Here is a 13,895-nt window from a genome sequence, read left to right as displayed (position 1 = left end):
GAATTGAAAGATGCCTCTTTTAATTTTCTGTAGAGAAGGAAAAAAACGTCTGCCACTTGCAGTTTGTTTCCTCTTACCACTTGGGGACTTCTGGCCTTTCTACCTGTTCAGATCAGTCTCTCAGTCATGTCCGACTCTGCCACCCCATGGAGTGCAGCACGCCAGGTCTCCTTGTCCACCACCAACTCCCAGGGTTTACTCAAACTCACGTCCATTAAGTCAGTGATGCCATCTAACCATCTCATCCTCTGGCGTTCCCTTCTCCTCCTGCCCGCAATCTTTCCCAGCATCTGGGTCTTTTCAAATGAGTCAGTTCGTCACATCAAGTGGCCAAAGTATTGGAGTTTCAGCTTCAACCTCAGTCCTACCAATGAATATTCAGGACTGATTTCCTTTAGAAATCACTAGTTGGATCTCCTTGCAGTCCAAGGGACTCTCAAGAGTCTTCTCCAACACCACAGTTCAAAAGCATCAATTCTGCTGCACTCAGCTTTCTTTATAGTCCAACTCTCACATCCATGCATGACTACTGGAAAAACCATAGCCTTGACTAGACGGACCTTTGTTGGCAAAGTAAAATCTCTGCTTTTGAATATTCTGTCTAGGTTGATCATAACTTTTCTTCCAAAGAGTAAGCGTCTTTTAATTTCGTGGCTACAGTCACCATCGGCGGTGATTTTGGAGCCCAAGAAAATAAAGTCTGCCACTGTTTCCTCAGTGGGGCTTCCCTCATAGCTCACTGGGTAAATCATCTGCCTGAATGCAGGAGACCCGGGTTCAATTCCTCGGTCGGGAAGATGCCCTGGAGAAGGAAATGGCAACCCACTCCAGTATTCTTGCCTGGACAATCCCATGGACAGAAGAACCTGACAGGCTACAGTCCATGGGATCCCAAGAGTCTGACACGACTTAGTGACTAAACTACCACTGTTTCCACTGTTTCTCCATTTGCCATGAAGTGATGGGACCGGATGCCATGATCTTAATTTTCTGAATGTTGAGCTTTAAGCCAACTTTTTCACTCTCTTCTTTCACTTTCATCAAGAGGCTCTTTCTTGTTCAGTTTCTGCCACAGGGGTGGTGTCATCTGCATATCTGAGGTTATTGATATGTCTCCTGACATCCTTGATTCCAGCTTGTTCTTCATCCAGCCCAGGATTTCTCATGATATACTCTGCATTGAAATTAAATAGAAAGGGTAAGAATATATAGCCTTGACATACTCCTTTTCCTATTTGGAACTGCTGCTTCCTGACCTGCATACAGGTTTCTTAAGAGGCAGGTCAGGTGGTCTGGTACTCCCATCTCTTTCAGAATTTTCCAGTTTGTTGTGATCCACACAGTCAAAGGCTTTGGCATAGTCAAGAAAGCAGAAATAGATTTTTTCTGGAACTCTCTTGTTTTTTGATGATCCAGCGGATGTTGGCAATTTGATCTCTGGTTCCTCTGCCTTTTCAAAAACCAGCTTGAACATCTGGCAGTGTTCACATACTGTTGAAGCCTGGCTTGGAGAATTTTGAGCATTACTTTGCTAGCATGTGAGATGAGTGCAATTGTGTGGTAGTTTGAACATTTGGCATTGCCTTTCTTTGGAATTGGAATGAAAACTGACCTTTTCCAGTCCTGTGGCCACTGCTGAGTTTTCCAAATTTGCTGGCATATTGAGTGCAGCACTTTCACAGCATCATCTTTCAGGATTTGAAATAGCTCCACTGGAATTCCATCACCTCCACTAGCTTCGTTCCTAGTGATTATTCTTAAGGCCCACTTGACTTCACATTCCAGAATGTCTCGCTCTAGGTGAGTGATCACACCATCATGATTATCTGAGTTGTGAAGATCTTTTTTGTATGGTTCTTCTGTGTGTTCTTGCCACCTCTTCTTAATATCTCCTGCTTCTGTTAGGTCCATACCATTTCTTTCCTTTATCATTACCCTCCTACCTGTTACCCTCTCACTTTTCTTTCAATGACACTCCTGTGTTAGGAGCTGGGCGAGGGGGCTGTAGCCCCTGGTCTTCTCACCATGTTACTTCCTTTTGCATGCTACTTCTGCCTCACAAACAAGGGCAGTCTAGGCTCCAGCATTCTCAGAATGCCCAGCATTGGTCCCACAAGTGAGGGCTGCGTTGGAGAAGGAAGTCCTAACCTCCTAGATACACTTGCCAGGAACTGAACCAGGTAGCTGAGGAACAGGATGAGAAACATTGATGTCATCCGCCTGGTGGGAAGATCCCACAGCCCTTGGCAGGGAGGGAGCCCTGCGTCTCAGATGCACCGTCCCCGAGTGAAGTTTCCGTTGTTATGGTCAGAAAGGAGGTAAGGAAGGAACAGTCATGGTTGAACTAGATTATTTCTGTTCTCACCTGAGTTATTGGAGATAGTCTGGAAAAAAAAATGTTTCTTCACTTGCTGCACACATTCGGGACCAATTCCAGAGATTTTAAATATTTCAGTTTTGAAAATAATTTTCACAAGTCATGCTGGGTAATAGGTTCACAGACTTCTTCCTCTGGTCATGACTTATTTATTGAGTTTGAGTGAAATAGTTCATTCCTGTAATTTCTAAAATAATTAGATATAGCTTAATTTTTAAAAACATTAGAAGTAACATGTAATAATAAAACAGATAAAACTCATTGAGCAACCCCTTCCCAAGTACATTCCTTTCCTCCCCTAATGTCCTCCTTCAAGACGGCAGTCCTGTCCGCAGTAGGGACTCATCCTTCTCGTGCTCACCTTTCTGTGCACTGATCTGTGTTGTATTTTAGGCAGAGTGGTGAATGTATCCAGCTCTGACAGTGTCAGCTCTCTAAAGAAATGCAGCCTTGAACTGCAGCAGAAGTTTCGAAGTGAGACCATCACGGAGGAGGAGCTGGTTGGGCTCATGAACAAGTTTGTGGAAGACACAAAGAACGGGGTGCACAGGAAGGAGGGCGGGCCGGATAATATAAATGGAGTGACGAAAATCGACATCACGATCCTGCCCCGAATCCAAGCCAGGAAACTGAGTGGGCAGAGAGGAGGAGATAAAATCCTCCTGAATGCCTGCTGCCCAGGGTGGGTGAGAACTGACAAGGGTGGAGGCAGACACAAAGCCTTAAGAGCCCCAAAAGAAGGAGCAGAGACCCCTTGGCCCTTTTGCCCTCGGATGCCGAGGGGCTCCAGTCTGTTTTCGAGAGAAAAGTTGTGTGTGCTCTCACTCACAGCTGTACCTATGAGTCTGATTATGTTCCTATCCCAGGTTTGCCAATCAGACTTTTACACTGTCGCAAATATCCCTACACGGACAAAAGAAAGAAAAAAGAATCAAAGTATCCCCATCAGGTTCCCCCTGGGAGGTGGCTGCTAATTTTGTGAAGAGTTTTTGCCACCTTGTAGATGGTAGCACAGGAGGCTTCTCTGTCCACGGGATTCCGCAGGCAAGAACACTGGATGGGTAGCCACTCCCCTCTCCAGGGGATCAAAGCCGGGTCTCCAGCACTGCAGGCAGATCTTTACCTTTTGAGCCACCAGGGAAGCCCTATGCTCCAACATAGAATAAAAAGTTTAAAGAAAAAAACAGGGCTGTGCCCTGGCTTGACTGAGAATACAGTACGCGCGGAAAGAGGTGGAGCCAGGAGTGGTGTTTAATAACCTTACGGAACATTTGATCCCTCCTTAAGCGGGAGAAGAAGGCAGGGCCTCCTCCTTCTTAACTAGTCACTGCACTGGATCCTAGGACAGAGTTCTTTGCCTTCTGGACTGTGACGGGTCTCCACGTCTCACGCTGCGCCACCCCGTCGGTCTCCAGCCTTGTCAGCTCTACTCCAAAGGGCCCTGCACACCACCATGTCGTCCTCCACCCGCGTAGCGCTGGTCACCGGGGCCAACAAGGGCCTCGGCTTTGCCATCGTGCGTGACCTGTGTCGGCGGTTCCCGGGGGACGTGGTGCTCACGGCGCGGGACGAGGCGCGGGGTCGGGCGGCAGTGCAGCAGCTGCAGGCGGAGGGCCTGAGCCCCCGTTTCCACCAGCTGGACATCACTGACCGGCAGAGCATCCGCGCCCTGCGCGACTTCCTGCGCAAGGAGTACGGGGGCCTCGACGTGCTGGTCAACAATGCGGCCATCGCCTTCCAGCGTGAGTGGGAGCTGGCAGGGATACAGCCTCTGTGGGGAGAGCCAGACCGGGCGGGGCGGGGCTACTGCCTGAACCTCCGCTGTGGGATCTAAAACACCCTCCCTAGGCTTGAGGTCACAGGGAGAACAGGTCCTCTGAGATTACAAGCTTTTCCAGCAAGAAGGCCTTGCAATAGCTTTGATATCAGTGTTAAGAACAATGCCCAGGATATCTGCAGTATTGATTTCACTGAACTTTGGACCAGTTGGGTAAATCTTTAATTTGCTTTGAAAACAATAAATAGTTGTAAAGAGGGGTATAGTGAGAGATTGTGTGAGCTGTCTTCATTCAGCCTCCCCTGATGATGCCATCTTGCATAAATACACGGCATTATCAAACTGTAACCGGCTTCTTCCCTGGAGAAGGAAATGGCAACCCACTCCAGTATTCTTGCCTGGAAAATCCCATGGGCAGAGGAGCCTGGAGGGCTGCAGTTCGTGGGGTCGCTAGGAGTCAGACAGGACTAAGCACACATCAAACCGCAAAATTTCCACTGGCACAATACTGTTCACTAACTCCACCCACCTCTTAGACTAAAACAGATTTCACAGGAAAAAATACTGCATCAAGTAAGCATTTTTACCGTATGGCTTATATTTATTAATCTTGTTTTGTTTTGTTTTTTTCTCCTCTAAAAGTTAGTGATCCCATGCCAACTTCAATTAAAGCAGAAGTGACCATGAAAACAAATTTTTTTGGGACCCGGGATATATGCATAGAACTCCTGCCTCTAATGAAACCCCAAGGTGAGTCTGACTGAGCCCGAACTGCAGTGTTTCTGACAAGATCTAGGCTCACCTGCCTCTAATCCCCAGACCCTCTACGTCCCATAGGAAACTGGTAACTGGCTCTCCAGTGGGAATCGAGTCCAACATCTTAGCAAATTGGGTATTCATTATTCTCATACATACCTTCCCAAGTAATGGTTTGTGTTGCATTTTAGGCAGAGTGGTGAACATGTCTAGCGGATGGGGCTTCAAAGCTCTTGAAAGCTGCAGCCCTGAACTGCAGCAGAAATTGAGAAGTGAGACCATCACGGAGGAGGAGCTGGTGGGGCTCATGAACAAGTTTGTGGAAGACACAAAGAACGGGGTGCACAGGAAGGAGGGCTGGCCGGAGAATAATATATATGGAGTGGCGAAAATTGGCGTCACAGCCCTGTCCAGAATCCAAGCCAGGAAACTGAGTGAGCAGAGAGGAGGAGACAAGATCCTCCTGAATGCCTGCTGCCCAGGGTGGGTGAGAACCGACATGGGGGGACCCAAAGCCCCCAAAAGCCTAGAAGAAGGAATAGAGACCCCCGTGTACTTGGCCCTTCTGCCCTCGGATGCCGAGGGGCCTCATGGACAGTTTGTCCATGAGAAAAAAGTTGCAAAATGGCAATTCATGCCTGAGTTCTACCCATAGGCCCCACTTGCTTACCTGTCCTGATTAGACTAAGAATACACAGTGTTCAAAATATCTCCTCATGAAAAAAATCAAGCATGCCTACCTCTATGTAAATTTCAAAGCCACTTTGAAATGGCTACTGTTCTGTGAGATCTTTTGTGATTTCTTATGTGATCCCAGGGAATAAAAGAAGAATGGATGACAAATAATCAATAAGCATTAACAGCTGAATACATGGTTCTTTATAAATGTCTGTTCCAACTGATTATATGCCGAACCAGCTCAGAAGTCTAACAGACCAAAATGTAGGTCAAGGAAAGCGAGAGTACTACTTGGGGAAAGAATTATCATCAATAGGGCCAGATAGGAAATACTGTTAGTTTTCAGGTTCAGGTGGTCTCCGTGAGAACTGTTCACCTCCCCTCTTTTACCAAGAAAGTAGCCAAAGACAATATATAAGCCGACGAGCATGGCCATATTCGGTCTGCCAGCTTTAGCTGACCAGCCTCTAGTATAACATGGACCACACCATGACGGGAAAACCTCTGCTCTGGTGCCTGTAAACACCAAACTCATTGGGAAAAAAACTATTTTGAGTGTGAAATGTGAGGGGGTGCTGGTATGAAAGATAACATCCTACAAGAATCTGAGACAATGGGGAAAACTGAGAATGGGTGGGTATGAATGGGTATGAGAGATCACTGTCAAATCTCTTCAGGGTGAATGTGTCATTTTTGTGGGATGAGGTTGCAGGAGGTCTACAACATTAGCATGGTTCTGCAAACTATACATAGAAGTGGAACACATAACTAGAGTAACATTCATAACAGTTGAACCTAGTTGGGAGGACACATGGGTATCCACTATTATGCTTTCAACTTTCTACTTAAAATCTTTCAAGATAAACATCTTGAACCAAAAAAGCCTAGCTCTGCAACTTTCCTGTGTGACCTTGAGCAAAACCCCACATCTGCTGTATCCCCTCAATTGTAAAATGAGAACTGTCACAGGACTGTGGTACTGTAAAGGTTAACTGTCTGGATATAGATGACAGTGCTGAAAATAGATCGGAAGTGCCAGGTATCTTATATCATGAGTCCCTGAAAGAGGGGCCCAACTGCACCCAGGGCAGCTTCCTGCTTCCCTGTCCCGGGGACTGGAGTCGACGAGAAGAGAGATGCAGAGGATCCAAGTCTCGAGTGAAACAAGGGTGCTTTATTTGCAGAAATGCACGTTTATATATCTTCATACAAGGCAGCTTTAGGCAGTAAAAAAAAATGAGCAAAAAGAAAGCCAAGCAAATAACAATCTTAAAAGGGCCAGAAAGCATTCCATATCCTGAGTAAGAGGGGCATAACTGAATAGACTACCTTTAAATAAATGGTCACTGAAGGGAGTCACTGAAAGGAATCCAAGCAGGTGCCTTTTCTCATGATCTCAGTCCTGAGAACTGTGTGCAGCTCTGCTCGTCCCTGTTTTCCAGGAACTGATAAGGAACAGAGTCCGTGAGAAACGGCACACAAAAGAAGAAAATAATATATTGGATCCCTTAAAGCTGAGCGTCCCCTGACACTTCCCAACACCATATCTGGCTCCCCAAGGCCCCAGAGATTGTCTGCCGCATCGCCTCTTCACAGAAGATCCATGTGGTACAGATGCCCCTGCTGTCATGGTTACCTGTCACTGTACACCTCTGATTGTCAGCCCTGGGGAAGCAACAGCCCCTGAAGGCAAAGGCAGGACCCTTCCCTGAAGAGTCAGGTTGACTTCACAACTGTAGGCCTTCAACTAGTCTGTCATTTTCCTCCTCCCCCTGCACCCCACACCATATGACAGCAGAGGATCATCAGTGTCTAGATCAACAGTCGGCATCGCACCTGCTAGTCTGGAAATGGACAGTGGAATCGCAATGATCACACACCCTTAGTTCCAGCCCATGTGATAAACAGTTGTTAACTATGACCTAAGGCAAATCCAAATGTACACATTTTCAACAAACCTACGGATATGTAACTTTTAAATACAACATTCCTGTCAGTGGCCCTGAACACAGTAAAAGTTTCATAAACAACCCTTCCATATGGGACACATTGAATTTCACAGAGTCAGGTAGCCTGCCCACACTGAAAGTCTAATCACAGGACCAAAGTCTTTAACAAGCTGAGTTTCTATCAAGAGAGCGAGCAGAGCTATGTCCTCAGAAGTAGTTGTTGTTGTTTTTTAGTTGCTCAGTTGTGTCCAAATCTTTGCGACCCCATGGACTGCAGAATGCCAGGCTTCCCTGTCCTTCACCATTTCCTAGAGCTTGCTCAGACTCATGTCCATCGAGTCAGTGATGCCATGCAACCATCTCACCCTCTGTCGCCCCCTTCTCCTCTTGCCTTCAGTCTTTCCCAGCATCAGGGTCTTTTCCAATGAGTCAGTTCTTTGCATCAGGTAGCCAAAGTATTGGAGCTTCAGCTTCAGCATCAGTCCTTCCAATGAATATTCAGGGTTGATTTCCTTTAGGATGGACTGGTTTGATCTCCTTGTTGTCCAAGGGACTCTCAAGAGTCTTCTCCAACACCACAGTTTGAAGCAGTTACCCTAAGTAATTTCACTGCATCTTAGGAAGAAGCAACCATTCCAATTCTGTGGGCTTGATGGACCCAGCACAAGATAATAACTGTACTCCTTCCTCTTTTTGGAGACCTACACGTGCATGCATGCAGCACCTCTAATGATTTTTATTCCTCTGCCAGGAATCCCTAGTCCCCTAATGACCATTCACCAAGCAGTTTTGTTTGGAGGACGCTCACCACTCCACCCTGCAAACCACAGTGTATCTCAGAGGTGGGATCAAAAGAGGGCTGTGTCCTGGTTTGGCTGCACCAGGAAAGGGTGCAGTCAGGAGTGGTCATTAGGAACCTTCTGGAACATCTGGCCCCTCCTAGGAGGGAAGGAAAGGGGCGGGTTCTCCTTCTCAAGTAGTCACAGCACTGGACCCGGGAACACAGTCCTTGGCTTTTCTGTGACAGACCACGCCCCCCCTCCCCAATCCCATGCTATCCCACCACTGCTGGCCCCCAGCCTGGTCAGCTCTGCTTAAAAAGGCCCTGCACACCCCACGCCTGGCCGTGTTCAACAGGTTCAGTTCATCACCACGTCCTATGACCATATCCCATAGATGTTCCCAGGGCTTCTGCTGACCTTGTCAAGTTTCAAGCAGGAGTGGTCTTGACAGCATGTAGCTTCACCTTACAGGCATCTGGGATAAGTGAGCTAAGAGAGGATGTCACTGCCTGTGCTCAGACCCACCAGGCACCAGTAAATCTGGACACTGACCTCCCCATTGGAGCATTTCTTTCTCTGTTATCATCCTAGACATCATGGCTATGACAGGCCAACAGGCTGCTTCATGTACTTCTATTGTATAAGCCGTCTTAACTAATCTCACAGAAACTGGTAATTGGCCATCAAATGGAAGCTTGAGATCCAACACCCCAGCAAATTGGGTATTCATCATGTTTGCGCCCACCCTTCTAGGCAACGATCTGTATTGTGTTTTAGGCAGAGTGGTGCATGTGTCAAGCAGAGTGAGCTTTGCAGCTTTTAAAACCTGCACATCAAAAACTGCAGCAGAAGTTTCGAAGTGAGACCATCACAGAGGAGGAGCTGGTGGGGCTCATGAACAAGTTCGTGGAAGACACAAAGAACAGGGTGCACGGGAAGGAGGGCTGGCCCAATACCGCATATGGAGTGACGAAAATCGGAGTCACAGTCCTGTCCAGAATCCACGCCAGGAAGCTGAGTGAGCAGAGAGGAGGGGACAAGATCCTCCTGAATGCCTGCTCCCCAGGGTGGGTGAGAACCGACATGGGGGGACCCAAAGCCCCCAAAAGCCCAGAAGAAGGGGCAGAGACCCCCATGTACTTGGCCCTTCTGCCCTTGGATGCTAAGGGCCGTCATGGAGAGTTTGTTTCTGAGAAAAAAGTTGTGCAGTGGTGAGCTCACTCACAGCTCCACCCATTTATATTGCTATCCCAGATTCACCAGGCAGACACTTGCACTGTCACAAATATCCCTAAGCAGGCAAAAGAAAGAAAAAAGAATCAAAGTATCCCTTTCAAGTTCTCACTGGGAAATGGCTGCTAATTTTGTGAACCCTTCTGCGATGTCTTCTGTGATCTCAGGGGAGGAAAAGTGGGATGGATGATAAATAATAAAGAGAAATCAATAAATGAATAGTTCTTTATAAATGTCCTTTTGTGCAAATTGTTTATATGCTAAACCAGTTCAGAAGTTTTTTTTTTTTTAATATTTATTCATTTGGTGGCACCCAGTCTTAGTTGCAGCACATGGGATCTTCTTTGCCACATGTGAGATCTTTAGCTGTGGCACATGTACTTTTTGGTCAGGGCATGTGGGATATAGTTCCCTAATCAAGGATCGAACCTGGGCCCCACTGCACTGGGAGTCTGGAGTCTTAGCCACTGGACCACCAGGGGAATCCCCATCTTCCCTGGTGTAATATATTACATGTAATATATCAAAAGGTAGAAAAGAGAGTAAAACTCAGGCGTACAACCTTTATAGACAGGGCCAGTAGGAAATATTTTCAGCTTTTCAGGTTGAAATGGTCTCTGTGGGAACTGCTCAGATCTGCTCTTATACCATGAAAGTAGCAGAGACAATATATTAGTCAACAACCGTGGCCAGGTTGGGCCTGCCAGCTATTCTCTCAACTTTTCTGTTAGAAATTTTACAAGACAAACACCTGGTAGAGTCCAGGCTCTACCACCTTCCTGCACGACCTTGAGCCAAATGTGTCCTTCAACTATAAAATGGGGGTAATAGGATAGGATAGATGCACAGATTAATTTTCTGGATATAGGTGATAGTGCTGAAAAGAAGTTGGAAACACCAAGTATCCTATATCATGAGTCCCTGTTAGAGGGGCTCGGCTGCATCCAGGGCGATGACGAGAAGCTTCGTGCTGCCCAGAACCACACCCAGCTCCCCCAAGGCCCCAGGAATTGCCCACCACACTCCCTCCCCTCACAAAGCACTCCCTGTTGTACAGACGCCTCTACTGTCACGTCTGTCACTTCTCATGTATGATTTTCAACCCCAGGGAAGCGGAAAGTGACAGACCCTAAAAGCAAGTGTGGAACCCTTATTTGAAGAGTAAGGTCTACTTTACAATTGTTACTCCTCAATTAAGCTGTTACTTTGTTCCCTATGATTATGTTTTTCTAAACATACACCAGAGGACCATCAATGCCTAAATCAACATCACAGCATCTTATCAGCTAGTTTTGAAGTACACACTGGAATCACAAAGATCTTTTCTTTCTTTTTTTTTTTAATGGTTCACATTTAAAAAATCTTTATTTATTTATTTATTTTATTTTATTTTACAATTCTGTATTGGTTTTGCCATACATTGACATGAATCCACCATGGGTGTACATGCGTTCCCAAACATGAACCCCCCTCCCACCCCCCTCCCCACAACATCTCTCCGGGTCATCCCCGTGTATCAGCCCCAAGCATGCCGTATCCTGCATCAGACATAGACTGGCGATTCGATTCTTACATGATATTATACGTGTTTCAATGCCATTCTCCCAAATCATCTCACCCTCTCCCTCTCCGTCTGAGTCCAAAAGTCCGCTATACACATCTGTGTCTTTTTTGCTGTCCTGCATACAGGGTCATCGTTGCCATCTTTCTAGATTCCATATATATGTGTTAGTATACTGTATTGGTGTTTTTCTTTCTGGCTTACTTCACTCTGTATAATCGGCTCCAGTTTCATCCATCTCATCAGAACTGATTCAAATGTATTTTTTTAATGGCTGAGTAATACTCCATTGTGTATATGTACCACAGCTTTCTTATCCATTCATCTGCTAATGGACATCTAGGTTGTTTCCATGTCCTGGCTATTATAAACAGTGCTACGATGAACATTAGGGTACATGTGTCTCTTTCAATTCTGGTTTCCTCAGTGTGTATGCCCAGCAGTGGGATTGCTGGGTCATAAGGCAAGTTCTATTTGCAAAAATATGGAACGCTTCACGAATTTGCATGTCATCCTTGCGCAGGGGCCATGCTAATCTTCTCTGTTCGTTCCAATTTTAGTATATGTGCTGCTGAAGCGAGCACCTTTTCTTTCTTAATTCTGTAAAATAATACCTAACTATATACACCACTTAATAACTATGATACAGGACAATACCAGAACAAAGGCATATTTAGCAATCCTAAGGATGAGGTAACCATTAAATCATAAGTTCTGGTCAATGACTTTGCACTCAATAGAAGCTTCATAAACAAATGTCCCACCTGGAAGCATACTGGGAATGCCACACAGTTAGGAACCCTGCCCACTCTGAAAGTCTGTTCATAGGATCATTTTTTTCTAACTCTGTCATGAGCCTTTTCAGTGAGCAACGAGAGCTATGTCTTCAGAAGCAATTAATCTAAGTAATTTCCTTCCATCTTAGGAAATAGCAACCATTGCCATTCTGCCATGGATAATGGTCCCAGCAGATAACAATTACTACTTCCTTCTTATCTGTTCAGGATTCTTTTTTTCCTTTCCATGCAAGAAAATGGTTTTTGCTCATCTACCAGGAATCCCTAACCACCACCCCACCCTCCACCCCAACCCTTCAATAGCAGTTTTCCTTGAAGGAAGCAAACCTCTTTGCCTTGTAAACCACTGTGTTTCTCAGAGACGGTATCAAAAGAGGGCTATGTCCAAACTTGGCACACAGAGCAGCATCAGGAATGGGGTGGACCCAGTAACTTAGAAGTCTTCTGGTACATTTGGCCTTTCCTTGCAGGGAAAGAAGGAGGTAGCAGATGGGGTCTGGAGCAATCATAACCAGAGAAAAGAACCTACTGTGGGACACAGGTGACCCAGTTCCAGGGTAGAGCCTGGGTGAGGTGCCAATAGCCATTGTTGGCACTTATTCAAGCAGCACACCAAAGCATCCCAGAACTCCAATGGCAGTCACTCACAATACAAGAATCTCTGTGGGTCCCAACTGCCCTGCTCTGTGGCTCCATAAAAGTGCAGGGGGTCAGGCAGAAGGTCTAGTGTCAGGGATGACCTGTGAGGGACAAAGTGAACTTACACCCAAGGCTGAGTCTGAGCAGAGTGAAGGAAACAATCGCAGGCGCCTGCACCGGCAGCACATTGAAGGCAGCGAGGGGCCTCTGTCTGCAGCCCGCATGACACAGGAACCCACACAGGCCCGTGGCTTCAGCACTTCATCCCTCTGGGCAAGGTTCTGGTGTGGGGAGAAGGGAATACATACACTTAAAGGGAAGAGAATCAGCTTGGGCCAGACCCTCAGGGCTTCTGTCACAGGAACTTGGGATCAGAACCTGCTCCCAGTAGTGCAGTGATGGTCACTGAGCAGAGTGGAAGGCCGACCTCACTCCAGCTGTACCTCTAGACTCTTCATCTCCAGCCCCACTCAATACCAAGGTGAGAAATGCCAGCATGCTCTGAAGAAACATGTGACTTACGTTCACCCAATTCCAGCCCTTCCATTTAAGGCATTGGGCACACATAGCCTACACAGGGATACGCCCACATAAGAACATTACTTCAAGACTATAGTACATAACTGTATAACCTGATTGACAGAGGCAGAGAAAGTTAACCAAAATGAAAAAGGCAGAAGAAATACTCTCAACTGAAACAGCAAGATAAATCCCAGAAAAAAATAATGAAGCATAAATAAACAATTTTCCAGATAGAGAGTTCAAGGCATTGGTTATAAAAATGTTAACTGAATTAGGGAAAGAAAAGACCTACTGAAAAAATGTCACACGCAAGTGGAAAATAAGGGCTTGCCTAGTGGCTCAGACGGTAAAGAATCTGCCTGCAATGCAGGAGACCCGAGTTTGGTATATAAAAAGACCCAATCAGAAATGAAATAAAAATACAGTAAAGGAATGATTAGAAGACTATGTGATACAGAAGAAAATATAACTTATCCGGAAGATAGAATAATGGAAATCACCCAATCAGAACAGTAAAAAGAGACGCAAATTTTAGGGAATTCCCTAGCAGTCCATTGGTTAGGATTCCACACATCCACTGCAGAGGGCATGGGTTTGATCCTGCTTGCCTCAAAGTACAGTCAGAAGAGAAAGAAGAAGAAAGAAACACAAATTTAAAAAAATGAAAACAGCTTAAGAGGTTTTTGGGGTAACATTAAGCATACAAACATTCACCTTATAAGGATCCCAGAAGGACAAGAGACAGAGAAGGGGATGGCAACTGTTTTTGACAAAGTTATTGTTGAAAATATCTTGAATCTGAGGAAGGAAACATATATCCAAGT

General features: G+C 46.0%; 1 protein-coding gene, 1 non-coding gene and 1 pseudogene across 3 annotated transcripts; 2 read left to right on the top strand and 1 right to left on the bottom strand.

The window, feature by feature from the left end:
• LOC120868370 overlaps positions 1-3,387 on the top strand; it is a 6,342-nt pseudogene extending 2,955 nt beyond the window's left edge.
• A 292-nt stretch (positions 3,388-3,679) lies between these two features.
• Positions 3,680-9,581, top strand: LOC120880850 (carbonyl reductase [NADPH] 1-like). 2 transcript variants are annotated; one of them, XM_040264259.1, is made up of 4 exons: positions 3,687-4,119; positions 4,797-4,904; positions 5,102-5,262; positions 9,259-9,581. In XM_040264259.1, exons 1-4 carry the CDS (start codon positions 3,831-3,833, stop codon positions 9,532-9,534), a joined length of 834 nt encoding a protein of 277 aa, XP_040120193.1. In that variant the 5' UTR covers positions 3,687-3,830; the 3' UTR covers positions 9,535-9,581. The 2 variants fall into 2 exon arrangements, with proteins under 2 accessions (XP_040120185.1, XP_040120193.1); XM_040264251.1 differs by lacking the exon at positions 9,259-9,581 and having other exon boundaries at positions 3,680-4,119; positions 5,102-5,780.
• Positions 9,582-11,591: 2,010 nt separating this feature from the next.
• Positions 11,592-11,697, bottom strand: LOC120860238. The gene has a single exon (XR_005720276.1). It is a non-coding gene; the product is annotated as a U6 spliceosomal RNA (small nuclear RNA).
• Between the last annotated feature and the right edge of the window lie 2,198 nt (positions 11,698-13,895).

Source organism: Oryx dammah, unplaced genomic scaffold (assembly GCF_014754425.2).
Source record: "Oryx dammah isolate SB20612 unplaced genomic scaffold, SCBI_Odam_1.1 HiC_scaffold_2, whole genome shotgun sequence".
Lineage (NCBI taxonomy): Eukaryota > Metazoa > Chordata > Mammalia > Artiodactyla > Bovidae > Oryx > Oryx dammah.
This window is presented reverse-complemented; position numbering and strand designations above follow the sequence as displayed.